Source organism: Odontesthes bonariensis, chromosome 14 (genome assembly GCF_027942865.1).
Source record: "Odontesthes bonariensis isolate fOdoBon6 chromosome 14, fOdoBon6.hap1, whole genome shotgun sequence".
In the NCBI taxonomy this organism is placed as follows: Eukaryota; Metazoa; Chordata; class Actinopteri; order Atheriniformes; family Atherinopsidae; genus Odontesthes; species Odontesthes bonariensis.
In genome coordinates, this window is record NC_134519.1 from 9,249,800 (window position 1) to 9,269,928 (window position 20,129).

At 41.5% G+C, this 20,129-nt stretch overlaps 3 protein-coding genes across 3 annotated transcripts; all 3 read left to right on the forward strand.

The window, feature by feature from the left end:
• Nucleotides 1-4,052: 4,052 nt before the first annotated feature.
• LOC142398225 (tripartite motif-containing protein 16-like) lies at nucleotides 4,053-5,720 on the forward strand. The gene has a single exon (XM_075482184.1). It carries the CDS (start codon nucleotides 4,053-4,055, stop codon nucleotides 5,718-5,720), a length of 1,668 nt encoding a protein of 555 aa, XP_075338299.1.
• Nucleotides 5,721-9,045: 3,325 nt separating this feature from the next.
• LOC142398921 (tripartite motif-containing protein 16-like) lies at nucleotides 9,046-10,767 on the forward strand. Its single transcript, XM_075483166.1, has one exon. The coding sequence runs from the start codon at nucleotides 9,046-9,048 to the stop codon at nucleotides 10,765-10,767; it is 1,722 nt and encodes a 573-aa protein (XP_075339281.1).
• A 6,612-nt stretch (nucleotides 10,768-17,379) lies between these two features.
• LOC142398668 (E3 ubiquitin/ISG15 ligase TRIM25-like) lies at nucleotides 17,380-19,601 on the forward strand. The gene has a single exon (XM_075482763.1). The coding sequence runs from the start codon at nucleotides 17,437-17,439 to the stop codon at nucleotides 19,123-19,125; it is 1,689 nt and encodes a 562-aa protein (XP_075338878.1). The 5' UTR covers nucleotides 17,380-17,436; the 3' UTR covers nucleotides 19,126-19,601.
• Nucleotides 19,602-20,129: the final 528 nt, after the last annotated feature.

A 20,129-nucleotide genomic window follows, 5' to 3' on the forward strand; every position in this document is an offset into this window, starting at 1 on the left:
AAGAATTATTGGACATAAGTTACAGAATCAGAACCACAGAGATTTGGTTTCAGGGAGAAACTGTAGATTTACTTTTTATTTTTACTCAAACTGCAAAAATATTCATATGGAAACATACATGAATATAAAAAATAGAATAAATTAGTTGGAATGACACTTTGAAATACTTGTGAGTTATGGAATGATTAAAGGTGATGTGTGTGATCTTACATCATATTTGTTTATCTGATTCTGAATGTGGTGGAGTAGAAGTATGAAGTAGCAAAAGATTAAAAAAAACTAAAGTAAATGTCAGGTCAGTGAAACATTGTAATTAAGTTCAGTATATTTGGTCACTTTCTGCTGCTGTCAGTGATGGACTTTTCAAAGAAATCTGACTCAGCTCTGATCATTAATGATAATATGATGAAGACAGGATGATTTCATCCAGAATAATATAAAGTTATTGTTGTGGGGCTGAGAACTGATTAACTCTCGTTGTTCTGTTCCACGTATTGTTTAAGGATCGTCACAGGTACGAGTTTGGGTGGAGCAGGTCACAGTAAGGTGGAGTTTCCAGCTGACTCCTCAGTTTCAGTCGTGTTTGGAGGCCGCAGATGGAGATGTAACTTTGCTGTTTAGTCTGCCACTTATTGATAAAGTTTACAAAAAAAAAACATTAACGGGAAGATGTTCCCTGAAAGCAGCATCAGTGTTACAGGTTGTGAGTCCTGTGAACAAACTGACACAGTGTTGAGTTACACATATTTAAATCTCAATTTCCTCATGTTGCTGAAGCTGCCAAAGATTCAGTGAAGCTTTCTCATGTCTCCCTGCAGGTTCAAAGCTGAAATCTGAAAACTAACACAAGAGGGCGCCTTCACCCTGCTCACAGGGATGCAGAGGAGGTTAAAGCTCCTGCTCTGTTCATTTACACTGAACTCTGCCTGTGTTCTGGCCACTTTGACTCAGAACATCTTAGTTTATTTTAAATCCGTAATACATAAATATTACCGAAAGTCTCTTTTTTAATTATTCATGGCTTGTAGGCCTCATTGACCTGAGTTCATACAACTAATTTCAGTAAACCCAAGAACACCCTCAGACAGGGACTGTTTCACCCAAAGAATTAAACACCCAAACACAAACTGGGTGGTGCCGTGTATGCAGTGCAGCAAAGACTGTGCAGACCTCTTTATAGGAGAGACCAAACAACAGCTCCACCAGCGCATGGCACAACACAGGAGAGTCACCTCTTCAGGTCAAGACTCTGCAGTGCACCTTCATCTCAAAGAGAAGGGACACTCTTTTGAGGACAGTAATGTCCACATTCTTGACAGAGAAGACATGTGGCTTGAGAGAGGAATCAAAGAAGCCATCTATGTAGAACTGGAAAAAAAATTGTTGAACAGAGGAGGTGGTCTCATGTTTCCCCTTCCCAGCACCTACAATGCAGCATTGTCTCTCCTCCCCAAGCAGTTTTACAATCATTCTCACCTTGGATTCTGTGACCAAAACTCACTCAGGTAGACAATTCGGAGGTGATAAAGACTCTAACGACATGCACATTGGTGGGTGTTCAGTGACACATGTGACTGTAACGACCCTCTGTGTATAAGCTGATCAATCTCGTTCAGACTAAAGACTTTCGGATGAGAGGTGAAACGTCTTCAAGATCCAAGAAGAAGTCCAGTTGACCTTATTAGAGCTCTTGTAAATATTTTTTATCATTTCAGTTTATTTCTGACTTTCGGGTTTTCATACCACATGATGACTGTGTTGAAAATAAGTGCAACAGTGTAAACCACCAAGATATTATGAAAAACTAGAAAATTTCTGAAGAAATTTTGATGGGTGCCAATGGAGCTACTGCCCTCTGAGAGACACAGGCTGTCATGTTATGGTCATATTGTATTGGGAGCAGACATAACACAGTGGCTGTCATATACCTGTTATAACAGGTCAGCCATCTTGTCTGTGCTCTCATAAGTAGTATCAGCTGTGTGATCAGTTGCTGAGCAGACAGCTGAGTGGGTAAGAGGAGATGAGCGCCCACAATATGGCTCCAACTGACAGGGAGACCTTGGTGTTCAATACTGATATGTGTGTCTCGAACAAACAGTCGCTGTTCAACAACTATGAGTCATATTAAAAAAATGCTTGAACCATGAGTGCCAGAAGGGATGGCAGAAGCCACTGGTGTAATTTGTATTCTGCTCCTATGTACGTTTTTTTTTTTATTGCCAGTTTTAAAAACAGCCGCATTGATTTGATAAGGAGATGAGGTGACCTGGCTATAATGGCCGTCAATGGAAGCCCGAGCAGTCGTTCTCTCCGCTCAGAGGTCATTTGAGAGAAAACTTTAAGCCAAGCACAATGACGGTGAGATTGGGTGACAGAGGACAAAAATACCTACATTTTGATGTATAATTTGTCTAGGTGCAGCAGACATTTTGGATATGAGAGAAGTTTGTTTGAGTTATTTTGGTATTAATTTCAAGCTTGTCAAAATAGAGTGTGAGACCCCATGACAGCAGAGTGAGTGGAGTCCTGATTTTTCCTAAAACTTAAACTATTATTGTGTCAAAGCTATATAATATATCAACAAACCCCTTAGTTCAATTAAAGTTGAGTCTTTCCTGGCCTGTTTAAACTTCGAATGATATCTCTATGATTAATTATGGCTGAGTTATGAGGCCTCCAAATAAGGCAGCTTTTATCCCATTATATATGAATTTTAATGCATTTCCAATGGGCCAAAATTCATAGTATTTCCAGATTGTCCAGGAATCTGTAAGAATAATGAGAGAGAAATGTCAGAGCACACTAGTCCCTATCGGTGGACACGTGGGGATATACTTTTTATCTCGGTTGGACCAACCGTGCGGGACTAGTTCTAGCCGAAATTTGGGACAGAAACTGGAGAATAATATGTATGCACAATAGTAATATGTGTGCCTTGATGCTTTTAGCATTGGCACCCATAATAATTGTGTTTATTTTCACTGAGGCTTGTGTAAACCACTGACTGTATATAGTTTAAACTGGGTTTTCATTACTGAGCTGATTTCATTCATCTGATGACACTCCTTAACTGTCACTGTTGAGAATGAGATTAAAATCCCTCAAATTATTTATAGTTTTGATAGAAATAGTTAGATTGTTAGAAATGGTTGTTTTGAATGTTCCTCGTGAGGATGTAGAGTCATTGCTGTGGTGAAGGAGTTTGTCCAACTTTGGGCTTGAGTTAATGTCTGAAAACATGGGGGATGGATGGTAACATTCCCGTCCCTTTGTCTTTCAAATCAGTGCAACTGATTCAGGTCTTTGGCTGCATGGATGTGATTATCATGCAGGAGTCTTTAGGTCGGTTTGTAATCTGTCTGAAGATTCACTTAAAAGAAACAGTCGTTAGCAGAGATGTTTCTCAGAGTACAGCTGTTTATCTTCTATCACCACCTGGAACCTCCACTTTTTGTCTTCTACACCTTTGTCTGTCCCCACACAGGTTACATTTCAAACCTTAACCATCTGAGCTGTGATACATCTTATGCTTCAGATACTGATCAAAGATAGATGTTCTGAAAGGATCTCCCACTCCTCCATTATAAATATACTGAAATCCCTGCAGTGGTTTAGAGTTCAGTTTTTTATTTTGGTGCCAGATGGACCGGGATATTGCCAAAGTAGAGTCAAATTAATTGAGGGGAATATATATAAAAAAAACATATTTTCTTCATGTTCAACTTTCAGTGGAAGGATAATGAATTAATCTATCCCTTTAACAGAAAACAAAGAAGAATAATGCAACAAGCCCTTGAACAATCCTGACTTTACTGCAGGATTGAGGTGAAACCAGCACTGTCCCTTTCAGTGAAGGAAACTTCCTTGTTCCCTCCCCAAACTGATCTGAAGGTGGGAGGATGTGTGAAACCATTGTGTGACAGAGGAGGAGCTCTTAAGTGAAGATCAGCAGATCAGCTGCAATAAAAGGAGGTGGAATTTGTTTTGTATTCCAGCACAGAAGGTGTTTCTGCTCTGAAAGTCACACACTGCTCTGCTAAATGGAGGAAATGGCAAAGAAAAGGGTTAAACTGGACCTGGAAAGCTTCTCTTGGTCGATCTGTCTGGATCTGCTGAAGGAGCCGGTGACTATTCCCTGTGGACACAGCTACTGCATGAACTGTATTAAAGGCTACTGGAATGGAAAGAATAAGAAGGGAATTCACAGCTGCCCTCAATGCAGGAATACTTTCACACCACGACCTATTCTGGAGAAAAGCACCATGTTAGTGGACTTTGTGGAGCAGCTGAAGAAGACTGGACTCCAAGCTGCTCCTGCTGATCACTGCTATGCTGGACCTGAAGATGTGGCCTGTGATTTCTGCTCTGGAAGAAAACTGAAAGCCATCAAGTCCTGTTTATCCTGTCTGGCCTCTTACTGTAAGAAACACCTTCAGCCTCATTATGATGTGGCTCCATTCAAGAAACACAAGCTGGTGGAGCCCTCCAAGAACCTCCACGAGAACATTTGCTCTCGTCATGATGAGGTGATGAAGATGTTCTGCCGTACTGATCAGAAGTCCATCTGTTATCTCTGCTCTGTGGATGAACATAAAGGCCACGACACAGTGTCAGCTGCAGCAGAAAGGACTGAGAGGCAGAGAGAGCTGGAGGGGAGTCGGCAACAGATCCAGCAGAGAATCCAGGACGCAGAGAAAGATGTGAAGCTGCTTCAGCCGGAGGTGGAGGCCATCAATCAGTCTGCTGATGAAACAGTGGTGCAGAGTGAGAACATCTTCACTGAGCTGATCCATCTCCTCCAGAAAAGAAGCTCTGATGTGAAGCAGCAGATCAGATCCCAGCAGGAAGTTGAAGTGAGTCGAGTCAAAGAGCTTCAGGAGAAGCTGGAGCAGGAGATCACAGAGCTGAAGAGGAAAGATGCTGAGCTGAAGCAGCTCTCACACACAGAGGATCACAGCCAGTTTCTGCACAACTACCCCTCAGTGTCAGCACTCAGCGAGTCTACACACTCACCCAGCATCAAGATCCGTCCTCTGAGGCACTTTGAGGATGTGACAGCAGCTGTGTCAGAGCTCAGAGATAAACTACAGGACATCCTGAGAGAGGAATGGACAAACAGCTCACTGAGAGTCCCTGAAGTGGATGTTTTACTGTCTGAACCTGAACCAAAGAGCAGAGCTGGATTCTTAAAATATTCATGTGAAATGACACTGGATCCAAACACAGCAAACACATGTATGTTACTGTCAGAGGGGAACAGAAAAGTGACATTAATTAATGAACATCAATCTTATTCTAGTCATCCAGACAGATTCAGAGAATGGTGTCAGGTCCTGAGTACAGAGAGTCTGACTGGACGTTGTTACTGGGAGGTGGAGATGAGGGGGGGAGGAGCTGATGTAGCAGTCGCATACAAGAATATCAGCAGAGCAGGGGATGAATGTGGATTTGGAGGAAATGACAAATCTTGGGCATTAGATTGTTATCAAAACCATTATGAATGTTGGTACAACAACATGGAAACCTACATCTCAGGTCCACAGTCCTCCAGAGTCGGAGTGTACCTGGATCACAGAGCAGGTATTCTGTCCTTCTACAGCGTCTCTGAAACCATGACTCTCCTCCACAGAGTCCAGACCACATTCACTCAGCCACTCTATGTTGGATTTAGGATTTGGGAATCTGGAGCCACAGCTGAGTTGTGTAAAGTGAAATAAATGTATCTAGTCAGTTTGTTGCTGACAGCTCATTGCTGTGATGTATCTGCGCTGCTGTTCTGTTGTTTATTTGCTGCTGTGACAACAAATTAAAGTTTTTTGAAAAATACCACTTTATTGTTCTGACATTTATTCTTTAACAGTGAGGAACTATTTGTAGATGACTCATAAGAACAAACTGAAGGGACATTATAAACTAACATGGTTCAACATGATTACAATAAAACACATATTTATATAGAAAGAATCAGCTCTATAAATATATAGTTATATATGATCTTTATGAATGTGGGATGTTATTTAATGAGAGTTGGGGAATTACAAAGACTGCTTGTCAGTTCTGTGTTGACCAAACAAAGGTACGGCACAAATCTGAGGATAAAACTTTTCCTCTCATATTTGCTCATAGCATTGACTGGTGTCCCAAGATGGTTGGCAGTATTAAGCTTTAGTTGACAAGTGGGCTATAGTTCACTTATCCTGGAGATCATAGTTCATCAAATTTATTTTCAACTTGATGCTTTTTTCCAATGTCTGACTTCTTGATTACCACCATTGTTAGATTAATTTCCTTTGATCTATGATAACTTGCTTGACTCTTCCTAAAGAATCTAGTTCCCTAGTGTTGATAGAAATATCAACAAGGTATTGATTTTCACTTCTGGCTGAAACGCATCAGTCAAGATAAAGAGAGGATTACAAACTCATTGAAGATAGCTTGTGGGTGCAAGAGGAACACAGTATCAACAGACATGGAAAAACATGTCATAATGTAGATACTTCAAGAAGATGGTGTAACTCACACAATTTTATGAGCCATTCAGTCCCTCCCCAATCAGAGCCACTTGTATACCTACAGGGACTGGATTGTGCAGTGGTAAGATTGCCACCGTTATTGTAGGTGACCTGGGCTCAAATCCCCTGCATGAAAGGTAATACCTCCAGTTGGGGTCCTTAGGAAAGACCCCCTTAACCTACCTTTAAGTTGCTTTGGATAAAAGTGTCTGCCAAATACATAAACATAAACAAACATACCTGCAGATGGTCACAAACTGGGTAGTGACAGAAAGAACTAGAAAATTTCTGAAGAAATTTTGATGGGTGCCAATGGAGCTACTGCCCTCTGAGAGACAGAGGCTGTCATGTTATGGTCATATTGTATTGAGAGCAGACATAACACAGTGGCTGGTATAAACCTGTTATAACAGGTCAGCCATCTTGGCTGTGCCCTCAGAAGGAGAATCAGCTGTGTGATTAGTTGCTGTGCAGACAGTTGAGTGGGTAAGAGGAGAGGACCGCACACAATATGGCTCCAACTGACAGGGAGACCTTGGTGTTCAATACTGATATGTGTGTCTCGAACAAACAGTTGCTTTTCAAAAACTATGAGTCATATAAAAAAAATGCTTGAACCGTGAGTGCCAGAAGGGATGGCAGAAGCCACTGGTGTAAGTTGTATTCTGCTCCTATGTACATTTTTTTTTTATTGCCAGTTTTAAAAACAGCCTTGACATTGATTTGATAAGGAGATGAGGCGACCTGGCTATAATGGCCATCAATGGAAGCCCGAGCAGTCGTTTATTTCGCTCAGAGGTTATTTGAGAGAAAACCGTGAGGCCAAGCACAATAACGGTGATATTGGGTGAAAGAAGACAAAAATACCTACATTTTGATGTATAATTTGTCTAGGTGCAGCAGACATTTTGGATATGAGAGAAGTTTGTTTGAGTTATTTTGGTATTAATTTCGAGCTTGTCAAAATAGAGTGTGAGACCCCATAACAGCAGAGTGAGTGGAGTCCTGATTTTTCCGAAAACTTAAACTACTATTGTGTCAAAGCTATATAATATATCAACAAACCCCTTAGTTCAAGTAAAGTTGAGTCTTTCCTGGCCTGTTTCAACATCGAATGATATCTCTATGATGTATTATGGCTGAGTTATGAGGCCTCCAAATAAGGCTAATTTTATTCCATTATATTTGAATTTTAATGCATTTCCAATGGGCCAAAATTCATAGTATTTCCAGATTTTCCAGGAATCTGTTAGAGTAATGAGAGAGAAATGTCATAGCACACTAGCCCCTATCGGTGGACACGTGGGGATATACTTTTTTATCTCGGTTGGACCAACCGTGCGGGACTAGTTCCATGCCGAAATTTGTGACAGAAACTGGAGAATAATATGTATGCACAAGAGTAATATGTGTGCCTTGATGCTTTTAGCATTGGCACCCATAATAATTGTGTTTATTTTCACTGAGGCTTGTGTAAACCACTGACTGTATGTAGTTTAAACTGGGTTTTCATTACTGAGCTGATTTCATTAATCTGATGACACTCCTTAACTGTCACTGTTGAGAATGAGATTAAAATCCCTCAAATTATTTATAGTTTTGATAGAAATAGTTAGATTGTTAGAAATGGTTGTTTTGAATGTTCCTCGTGAGGATGTAGAGTCATTGCTTTGGTGAAGGAGTTTGTCCAAGTTTGGGCTTGAGTTAATGTCTGAGAACATGGGGGATGGATGGTAACATTCCCGTCCCTTTGTCTTTCAAATCAGTGCAACTGATTCAGGTCTTTGGCTGCATGGATGTGATTATCATGCAGGAGTCTTTAGGTCGGTTTGTAATCTGTCTGAAGATTCACTTAAAAGAAACAGTCGTTAGCAGAGATGTTTCTCACAGTACAGCTGTTTATCTTCTATCACCACCTGGAACCTCCACTTTTTGTCTTCTACACCTTTGTCTGTCCCCACACAGGTTACATTTCAAACCTTAACCATCTGAGCTGTGATACATCTTATGCTTCAGATACTGATCAAAGATAGATGTTCTGAAAGGATCTCCCACTCCTCCATTATAAATATACTGAAATCCCTGCAGTGGTTTAGAGTTCAGTTTTTTATTTTGGTGCCAGATGGACCGGGATATTGCCAAAGTAGAGTCAAATTAATTGAGGGGAATATATATAAAAAAAACATATTTTCTTCATGTTCAACTTTCAGTGGAAGGATAATGAATTAATCTATCCCTTTAACAGAAAACAAATAAGAATAATGCAACAAGCCCTTGAACAATCCTGACTTTACTGCAGGATTGAGGTGAAACCAGCACTGTCCCTTTCAGTGAAGGAAACTTCCTTGTTCCCTCCCCAAACTGATCTGAAGGTGGGAGGATGTGTGAAACCATTGTGTGACAGAGGAGGAGCTCTTAAGTGAAGATCAGCAGATCAGCTGCAATAAAAGGAGGTGGGATTTGTTTTGTATCACAGCACAGACGGTGTTTCTGCTCTGAGAGTCACACACTGCTCTGCTAAATGGAGGAAATGGCAAAGAAAAGGGTTAAACTGGACCTGGAAAGCTTCTCTTGTTCGATCTGTCTGGATCTGCTGAAGGAGCCGGTGACTATTCCCTGTGGACACAGCTACTGCATGAACTGTATTAAAGGCTACTGGAATGGAAATAATAAGAAGGGAATTCACAGCTGCCCTCAATGCAGGAATACTTTCACACCAAGACCTATTCTGGAGAAAAGCACCATGTTAGTGGACTTTGTGGAGCAGCTGAAGAAGACTGGACTCCAAGCTGCTCCTGATGATCACTGCTATGCTGGACCTGAAGATGTGGCCTGTGATTTCTGCTCTGGAAGAAAACTGAAAGCCATCAAGTCCTGTTTATTCTGTCTGGCCTCTTACTGTAAGAAACACCTTCAGCCTCATTATGATGTGGCTCCATTCAAGAAACACAAGCTGGTGGAGCCCTCCAAGAACCTCCAGGACAACATCTGCTCTCGTCATGATGAGGTGATGAAGATGTTCTGCCGTACTGATCAGAAGTCTATCTGCTATCTCTGCTCTGTGGATGAACATAAAGGCCACGACACAGTGTCAGCTGCAGCAGAAAGGACTGAGAGGCAGAGAGAGCTGGAGGGGAGTCGGCAACAGATCCAGCAGAGAATCCAGGACGCAGAGAAAGATGTGAAGCTGCTTCAACCGGAGGTGGAGGCCATCAATCAGTCTGCTGATGAAACAGTGGTGCAGAGTGAGAACATCTTCACTGAGCTGATCCATCTCCTCCAGAAAAGAAGCTCTGATGTGAAGCAGCAGATCAGATCCCAGCAGGAAGTTGAAGTGAGTCGAGTCAAAGAGCTTCAGGAGAAGCTGGAGAAGGAGATCACTGAGCTGAAGAGGAAAGATGCTGAGCTGAAGCAGCTTTCACACACAGAGGATCACATCCAGTTTCTGCACAGCTGCCCCTCAGTGGCAGCACTCAGGGGGTCTACACACTCACCCAGCATCAAGATCCGTCCTCTGAGGCACTTTGAGGATGTGACAGCAGCTGCGTCAGAGCTCAGAGATAAACTACAGGACATCCTGAGAGAGGAATGGACCAACATCTCACTGAGAGTCACTGAAGTGGATGTTTTACTGTCAGAACCTGAACCTGAACCTGAACCTGAACCTGAACCTGAACCAGAACCAGAACTAGAACCAGAACCAAAGAGCAGAGCTGACTTCTTAAAATATTCATGTGAAATGACACTGGATCCAAACACAGCATACAGAGAGCTGTTACTGTCAGAGGGGAACAGAAAAGTGACATTAATGAATCAACCTCAGTCTTATTCTACTCATCCAAACAGATTCACTGGACATCCTCAGGTCCTGGGTAGAGAGAGTCTGACTGGACGTTGTTACTGGGAGGTGGAGTTGAGAGGGGGAGGAGCTGATGTTGCAGTCGCATACAAGAACATCAGCAGAGCAGGGGATGAATGTGGATTTGGATTTAATGACAAATCTTGGGCGTTAAAATGTCACCAAAGCCATTATGAATTTTGGTACAACGATATAATAACCTCCATCTCAGTTCCTCTGCTCTCCAGAGTCGGAGTGTACCTGGATCACAGAGCAGGTATTCTGTCCTTCTACAGCGTCTCTGAAACCATGACTCTCCTCCACAGAGTCCAGACCACATTCACTCAGCCACTCTATGCTGGAGTTAGATTTTGGGAATCTGGAGACACAGCTGAGTTGTGTAAAGTGAAATAAATGTATTTAGTCAGTTTGTTGCTGAGAGTTAATTGCTGTGATGTATCTGCGCTGCTGTTCTGCTGTTTATTTGCTGCTTTTTCCTGTGTTTGTGCAGCCATGGAGGATATCACTGCTAATAATGAGTTTGATTCACAGAAATATTTCTCCACATGAAAACTTCTCTGAGCTCTAAATATCAGTTGGATCCTTGTGTTGATGTATCTGTATGTTGTTGTTTCTCTTCCACTTCATGGAGCCAAACAGAGAAAGCAGCAGACTTTCCTTTATCACAGATTATTTTCAGATCTCATTACTTTGTAAATGTGAAAATAATTCTGTAGTTTTACTTACTTTGATTTGTTTCAGAGATCAAATGTTGTTGCTGTTTTCTAAATCAACCAACAAATGAGGAATTATTTTCTGAGGTGTTCAGAAACTGTCATTTCCAAGATCAGAATAAATCATGAGATCAGTTATCATGTTTAATGTGTCAACAAATTAAAGTTTTTTGAGAAATACCACTTTATTGTTCTGACATTTATTCTTTAACAGTGAGGAACTATTGTAGATGACTCATAAGAACAAACTGAAGGGACACTATAAACTAACATGGTTCAACATGATTACAATAAAACACATATTTATATAGAAAGAATCAGCTCTATAAATATATAGTTGTATATGATCTTTATGAATGTGGGATGTTATTTAATGAGAGTTGGGGAATGACAAAGATTGCTTGTCAGTTCTGTGTTGACCAAACAAAGGTACGGCACAAATCTGAGGATAAAACTTTTCCTCTCATATTTGCTCATGGCATTGACTGGTGTCCCAAGATGGTTGGCAGTATTAAAGGACAAGACCGTTTTTTTGACATTGGGCCCTTGATTTCACATTATAACATGATGTTCTACTCACCCCTGCTTGTTGTTGGTCATTTGGAGCTGTTCCGAAGATATTCGAGAGGCGTCTGGCTGCTCTCTTGAGATATTCGGCCATGAAACGGTTTCCTATGGGCAACGTTATACAGGCACAAACTATGCTGTTTATAATTTATTAATTACTGTACACCAGCACTGATAACGTGGAGGTGCGTCGCTTACTTAAAAAAATCCGGGTTATTGTAATTTTGAATTTTAGCCGAATGAATAAATAGGCATCAGGTCTGTGGGCTGTCTGTGGTAGTAGCACGACGATGACGTCAGTAACACCCACTTTACGACAAAAATTCAAAATTTTGAATTTTTGCAAGGCAAAGATGAAACCCAGGGCTCCACCAACCCTGCTATTTTTCCAGGTAGTATTTGATGTAGCTAAATAACTTACCCTGTGCTCAGTCATTGACTTGTAATGATTTAAATATTTTATATAATGTTGACAATGATAGCAGAATGTATAATGACACATTCATTGTTAATGGTGCAGTATTATATTTAAAAAAGAGAGAAATCTCACATAAGTAAGCTGCACTTAACCATGTTTGACAATTGGTTATGCTTTTCTAAGTCATATTTTCCAAAACTTCAATAAACACTTGACTTGGATTTATATGCTGTCATTTTAATTACATTCTTTAGAATGAAAATTGAATGAATCTTATCATTAAGAGCTTATGTGTTTACTTATTTAATAGAATCCTGGAACAATATGAGGAAAGTAAATAAATAAATAATGGTTAAGGTGTAATATTAACTGATTGGCAAATTATGCAAAAGATAACTAAAAATTATTACAATAAATTATCCTACCTAGACAAATATACCTCATTCCTATGGACTTTTATGGTACTTATGGACATAACGGGGGGAAATTGCAGAGTCACTTTGGTTATTTGGCAGACCAAATAACCCCTCGACTCTGCGTTGTGTTTATTTAAGGAAGACAAGGAGTTTCTGGACGATTGGACATTTTATTTCCTGTGTGGGAACATAACAGGTTTGCATCAGTGCAATCGGTTCAGCTTCGCACAGCACACTCTGATGCAGCTTTCACAGACTGGATATTGCACTACCTAAAAAAAATGTCAGGAGCCGCCACTCCTCTCGAATATCTTCGGAACAGCTCCAATTTACGAACAACAAGCAGGGGTGAGTAGAACATCATGTTATAATGTGAAATCAAGGGCCCAATGTAAAAAAAACGGTCTTGTCCTTTAACCTTTAGTTGACAAGTGGGCTATAGTTCACTTATCCCGGAGATCATAGTTCATCAAATTTATTTTCAACTTGATGCTTTTTACCAATATCTGACTTCTTGATTACCACCATTGTTAGATTAATTTCCTTTGATCTACGATAACTTGCTTGATACTTCAAGAAGATGGTGTAACTCACACAATGTTATGAGCCATTCAGTCCCTCCCGAACCAGAGCCACTTGTATACCTACAGGGACTGGATTGTGCAGTGGTAAGATTGCCACCGTTATTGTAGGTGACCTGGGCTCAAATCCCCTGCATGAAAGGTAATACCTCCAGTTGGGGTTCTTAGGAAAGACCCCCTTACCCTACCTGTAAGTTGCTTTGGATAAAAGTGTCTGCCAAATACAGTACATAAACATGTGCCCTCAGAAGGAGTATCTGCTGTGTGATCAGTTGCTGTGCAGACAGCTGAGTGGGTAAGAGGAGAGGAGCGTACACAATATGGCTCCAACTGACAGGGAGACCTTGGTGTTCAATACTGATATGTGTGCCTCGAACAAACAGTTGCTGTTCGAAAATTATGAGTTATATTTAAAAAAATGCTTGAACTGTGAGTGCCAGAAAGTATGGCAGAAGCCATTGTTGTCATTTTTATTCTGCTCCTATGTACGGTATTTTTTTTACTGCCAGTTTTAAAAACAGCCACATTGATTTGATAAGGAGATGAGGTGATCTGGCTATAATGGCCATCAATAGCCCCTTTCACACTGCGACCCGCTACCTTAGCGGGTCCAAATTGCACCTTCGACCCGCGTCGAGCAATGTGAACGCTTGGCGTGTCAGGGTGACCCGTGTCGCCTGAAGCCGAGTTCAGGGGGCGTTGCCTAGTGGCAGAGCGTCACACGAAACACATAAAATGCTGGGCGTGTACAATGACGTAGGCAAAAGCCATGCGTCGGAGGTAGGGTGAAATACACCTGTCTGCATCAAATTTTTCAAACAAACGATGGCGGGACACCTTGAGAACTCATTTTTGCAATGCAGTTCATGGAGATGTTACTTTACGGTGCGTCTTGCTGCGTGGGAAACCGCGCTCTCCCATCTTTCTCGCCAGCCCTTCCAGCAGAGGTCCATCTTTCACCGTCCCCGAAATGTGGCGGAAAATAACGTCCTCTGCTCGGGGACTGAGGAGCTCGCGGACCTCCTTGTCTCACCAGTTGGCCATATTAAAAAATGTCTCCAACTTGATGTAGGCTAAAACAGAGTAAAACGTGTCCTCACCTGTCCCTGTTGTTCTGAATCAGCTGTCCATTCTGTCTTTTAAACTCCTCACGTCACGCCCACGTCCGACCCGCGTCGATTGTGTTCACATCAAACTCGGCTCGGCAAAAAGACTAGGGTCCGACGAGGGTCGAAAGGCAAGTCGAGTTGACGCGGCAGCCCGGGTCGGCAGTGTGAACACAACAGCGGACACGCTAAATTCGCGAATTAAACGCGGGTTATTCGGCAGTGTGAAAGGGGCTAATGGCAGCCAGAGTGGTCGTTCTCTCCGCTCAGAGGTGATTTGAGAGAAAACTGTGAGGCCAAGCACAATGATGGTGACATTGGGTGAAAGAGGACCAAAATACCTACATTGTGAAATATAATTTGTCTAGGTGCAGCAGACATTTTGGACGTGAGAGAAGTTTATTGAAGTTATTTTGGTATTAATTTCGAGCTTGTCTAGATAGAGTGTTAGACCCCAGGACAGCAGAGTGAGAGGAGTCCTGATTTTTCCTAAAACCTAAACTGCCATTATGTCAAAGCTATAAAATATATCAACAAACCATTTAGTTCAGTTAAAGCCGGGCCTTTCTTGTCCTGTGTAAACTTTGAATGATGTGATATGATTAACTACGGCTGAGTTATGAAACCTCCAAACAGGGCTATTTTTGTCCCAATATATATGAATTTTAATGCATTTCCAATGGGCCAAAATTCCCAGTTTTTCCCAGTTTTCCGGGAATCTGTTTGAGTAATGAGAAGTAAAAGTCATAGCACACTAGTCCCTATCGGTCGACACGCAGGGATATGCTTTTTATCCCAGTTGGACCAACCGTGCAGGACTAGTTCCGAATTGAGAATTCATGACAGAAACAGTAGAATAATAAATATGCACATTAGTAATGATCGTTTCTTGATGCCTTCAGCATTGATATCCATAACAAGAGCTCAGACGATGTTCCTGTCTCAGTCTTCATGATGTTGTGAGGATTTCTGTCATTTGGAAAGTACTCAGAGTGGAGCTGCTGCTCCTCTGTATTGAAAGCAACCATTTTAAGTCTGTTGGTTCATTTTCAAGGATTTTTACTAGATGTCTTGAAAGTTAAATACTTTGGGCTTCTTAAACCAGGGGGAGATATTTGACTGGACTTTACAAAATCATGTCAGTCATCCATGAAAATATACTGTCATTTTTTGTTCCTATAAACTGGAAATACGTACAACATATCTTTCCTCTCCTCGTTTCACCTTTGATACGTCTCTTTGAACTTGTGGTAAGGCAAGGCAAGTTTATTTGTAAAGCTCAATTCAACAACAAGGTGATTCAAAGTGCTGGTAAGTCCTTTCACTGATGATTTTCACCTCATTTTCTATACCCACTTAATCCGTCGGTTGGGTCGCGGGGGGCTGGAGCCTATCCCAGCAGTCATTGGGCGAGAGGCGGGGTACACCCTGGACAGGTTGCCAGTCCATCACAGGGCCACACAGAAACAAACGAGACAAACAACCACACACGCTCACACTCACTCCTAAGGACAATTTCGTTAAAGACACCAATTAACCTAACGTGCATGTTACCCAGAAACTAACGTGCCATGACTAACCTCCATTAAGAGGTTTGTAACATAAGTGGGGTTCCTGGGCGAGTAAAGCCCATTGTCCACTCTCCATACTCTGGTTTTTCATGCTTGGATTGATACCCGCAGTTGGATTCCTGACATCTAACTGCCTCACTTTGCTGCCTGCTCGCCCCACTGTCGCCTCAGAACTACAGCACCACAACCAGCACCCTCCCCACTTTCCTGGATTCCCCTCTGGGACCTAGTAAGGATAAACCAGCCATTACATCTAGAATAATCCTTATTCGAACCCTTTCTAATTATCTCTCTCCTCCCTCAGACAACTGCCTTACCTGGATACTCCTAACAGTCTACAACCACCTCCTCCATTCGATAAACTCTGTTAACCTTTATGCTCCCTGTTTACAGTGTCTGCTCTTGGGTCTGGGCAACTTTGAGGCGGCTAGCAACCTAGCCCTGACACTTCCATTGCATGGTCAAAGGGGGGAGTTGTGTTGGAAAATATTTACTTGAGTTTGAAATATATTATTTGCTGTTATCACACTATCTAAACTGAACTCAAATTTACACCAGTTCCTACATTAAAAGAAACACAGTCATGAAAAGAGTGGTTGATTGCCTCAGTTACTGAGATAATTTCAGGGTTTTGGCTCCAGTTCTGTTCATTACAGGACTTTTATACATCTACAAGCTTTATTTTTCTGTTTCCGCAAATCTGCAGGCACTCAAAATACAAAAACTAAATTGTAATACAAACCTAAACAAGAATGTTTATGTAGAAGCACATTTGTAAATGTACAATTGTGAATTATTTGATATTTATTGATTACTGAAATGTGTACTTAACAGAAAAAAATTCACCTGGATATCCAACAAGTAGTAATGTTGGAGCTGAAAAAGACACCAAACAAAAAGGAACAAAATCTGAAATAGAGAGACAGATAAACATAAATGTGACACGCTCAACAGCGTGGACACCGAAGGTTCCCATTAGTGTGAGGGGATAGAAGGCTAGTCTGCATGCTCCCAACCCACAGATTCTTCAGTTAAATTTATCCAGCTTAGTGGCCCCCAGCTTCTTGGTTGGGCCCCTCCAGCAGGCCATGAAACAAACGATGGTCATCCTTATGTGTAAAATGTACAAGTACATGATAAGAATATATTGCCACTTAGTGTATAAACACAAAAGTAAAAGGATGATATTAATCAGAGATACAAAGTGTTTTCTAAAATTTCATCCTGAGTTTTCAGACTCAAAACTCTGCTGCATTTATGTTGAGTGCAAATTAGGATCAAAACCAGCAACTTGTTTGATATATGTGCACCAACTATTTACATTATTTCAGGAGAAGCTCATCTACTTTGTCTGAAGTTCTATGAAGAAAGAAAATGACGAGGAACTGGAGTTTTAAATTAATGATTTACTGTTAAACTAAAGCTAGATGTCTTTACAGATGGATGAAAAGAAGAATCAACCTGCGTTTTAGCCATGAAGCTGCTGTAAAACAGGTTCAACACACCTCCTGCTCTCAAACACAGCAGCTCCACTCTGCCCACATAGTTCCTTGTTCCCTCCCCTTCATACCTGCCGTTTGATGATGGGTGTAACCGACATGTACAGACACATGATTTGTAGAACAGAGTTCAGAGGAGTTTCAGCTTTGAGGTAGTAAAACTCACTCAGTCGCTGTTGCCGAGAGGAGAAATGGCGCAGAAAGGAGTTCAGCTGGACAGAGAAACCATCTCTTGTTCGATCTGTCTGGATCTGCTGAAGGATCCGGTGACTATTCCTTGTGGACACAGCTACTGCATCAAATGTATTAAAACACACTGGAATGGAGAGAATCAGAAGGGAATTCACAGCTGCCCTCAGTGCAGGAAAACTTTCAAAGCGAGGCCTGTCCTGAAGAAAAGCACCATGTTAGCTGATTTAGTGGAGCAGCTGAAGAAGACTGGACTCCAAGCTGCTCCTGCTGATCACTGCTATGCTGGACCTGAAGATGTGGCCTGTGATTTCTGCTCTGGGAGAAAACTGAAAGCCATCAAATCCTGTTTATTCTGTCTGGCCTCTTACTGTGAGGAACACCTTCAGCCTCATTATGATGTGGCTCCATTCAAGAAACACAAGCTGGTGGAGCCCTCCAAGAACCTCCAGGAGAACATCTGCTCTGATCATGGTGAGGTGATGAAGATTTTCTGCCGTACTGATCAGAAGTCCATCTGTTATCTCTGCTCTGTGGATGAACATAAAGGCCACGACACAGTGTCAGCTGCAGTAGAAAGTTCTGAGAGGCAGAGAAAGCTGGAGGGGAGTCGGCAACAGATCCAGCAGAGAATCCAGGACGTAGAGAAAGATGTGAAGCTGCTTCAGCAGGAGGTGGAGGCCATCAATCAGTCTGCTGATGAAACAGTGGAGCACAGTGAGAAGATCTTCACTGAGCTGAGGCAGCAGATCAGATCCCAGCAGGAAGCTAAAGTGAGTCGAGTCAAAGAGCTTCAGGAGAAGCTGGAGCAGGAGATCACTGAGCTGAAGAAGAAAGATGCTGAGCTGAAGCAGCTCTCACACGAAGAGGATCACAGCCAGTTTCTGCACAGCTGCCCCTCAGTGTCAGCACTCAGTGAGTCTACACACTCATCCAGCATCAAGATCCATCCTCTGAGGCACTTTGAGGATGTGACAGCAGCTGTGTCAGAGCTCAGAGATAAACTACAGGACATCCTGAGAGAGGAATGGACAGACATCTCACTGAGAGTCACTGAAGTGGATGTTTTACTGTCAGAACTAGAACCAGAACTAGAACAAGAACTAGAACCAGAACCAGAACCAGAACCAGAGCCAGAGCCAGAGAGCAGAGCTGACTTCTTAAAATATTCATGTGAAATCACACTGGATCCAAACACAGCACACAGATACCTGTCACTGTCAGAGGGGAACAGAAAAGTGACATTAATGAATCAACCTCAGTCTTATTCTACTCATCCAGACAGATTTACTGTAAAGTTTCAGGTCCTGAGCAGAGAGAGTCTGACTGGACGTTGTTACTGGGAGGTGGAGATGAGAGGGGGAGGAGTTTTTGTAGCAGTCGCATACAAGAATATCAGTAGAGCAGGAAGTAAATGTAGATTTGGGGGAAATGACAAATCCTGGGCATTAGATTGTGACCAAAACAGTTATACATTTTGGTACAACAAGATGAAAACCTCCATCTCAGGTCCTCAGTCCTCCAGAGTCGGAGTGTACCTGGATCACAGAGCAGGTATTCTGTCCTTCTACAGCGTCTCTGAAACCATGACTCTCCTCCACAGAGTCCAGACCACATTCACTCAGCCGCTCTATCCGGGAGTTTGGATGAATTATTATGGATCCACAGCTGAGTTGTGTGAAATGAAATAAATGTATTTAGTCAGCTTGTTGCTATGATGTCTCTGCTGTTCTGCTGTTTATTTGCTGCTTTTTCCTGTGTCTGTGCAGCCATGGAGGATATCACTGCTAATGATGAGTTTGATTCACAGAAATATTTCTCCACATGAAAATCTTAACTTCTCTGAGCTCTAAATATCAGTTGAATCCTTGTGTTGATGTATTTGTATGTTGTTGTTGGAGCCAAACAGAGAAACCAGCAGACCTCCCTTTATCACAGATTATTTTCAGATCTCATCACTTTGTAAATGTGAAAATAATTCTGTAGTTATACTTACTTCAGTGATCAAATGTTTTTGCTTTTTTGAAAACTCTCAGTAATGATCTACTTGTTAACCCAGAAACTAAATGTCCTGATTCTGAATGTTTTTCTGTAAATAATAAATTGTGGATTCATCCTGATCATGAATTGTGTTTCTGTGAAAATGGGAGTGAGGCTGTCACCCCACCAGCATCCCTCGTGGTGGCAACACACGGCTGCAACAAGTAACTGCTTTGTTTCAGAGATATTTGTTTAAACCCATCTGTGGCTGGAAGAGTTGCTTTAGTTCAGAATCATATTCTGGTTTCACCTGTTTGCTCACAAACTCTTCAAACTTGTTTCTGAATGTGTTCTGAGATGTCGGAAGAAAGTTAGAAAACAAAAAGAACGACGTGAAACCTCAAAGTGATTCAAATCAAACCTAAATGTAAAAATTTGATATGATGTCGGTCATTACAGGAGATGTAATTTGTACTCAGTTAGAAGTGGAAGAAGAATTATTGGACATAAGTTACAGAATCAGAACCACAGAGATTTGGTTTCAGGGAGAAACTGTAGATTTACTTTTTATTTTTACTCAAACTGCAAAAATATTCATATGGAAACATACATGAATATAAAAAATAGAATAAATTAGTTGGAATGACACTTTGAAATACTTGTGAGTTATGGAATGATTAAAGGTGATGTGTGTAATCTTACATCATATTTGTTT

Excerpts from the sequence above, each read along its gene's own strand:
- LOC142398225 (XM_075482184.1), top strand. The coding sequence starts at position 4,053 with ATGGCAAAGAAAAGGGTTAAACTGGACCTGGAAAGCTTCTCTTGGTCG.
- LOC142398921 (XM_075483166.1), top strand. The coding sequence starts at position 9,046 with ATGGCAAAGAAAAGGGTTAAACTGGACCTGGAAAGCTTCTCTTGTTCG.
- LOC142398668 (XM_075482763.1), top strand. The coding sequence starts at position 17,437 with ATGGCGCAGAAAGGAGTTCAGCTGGACAGAGAAACCATCTCTTGTTCG.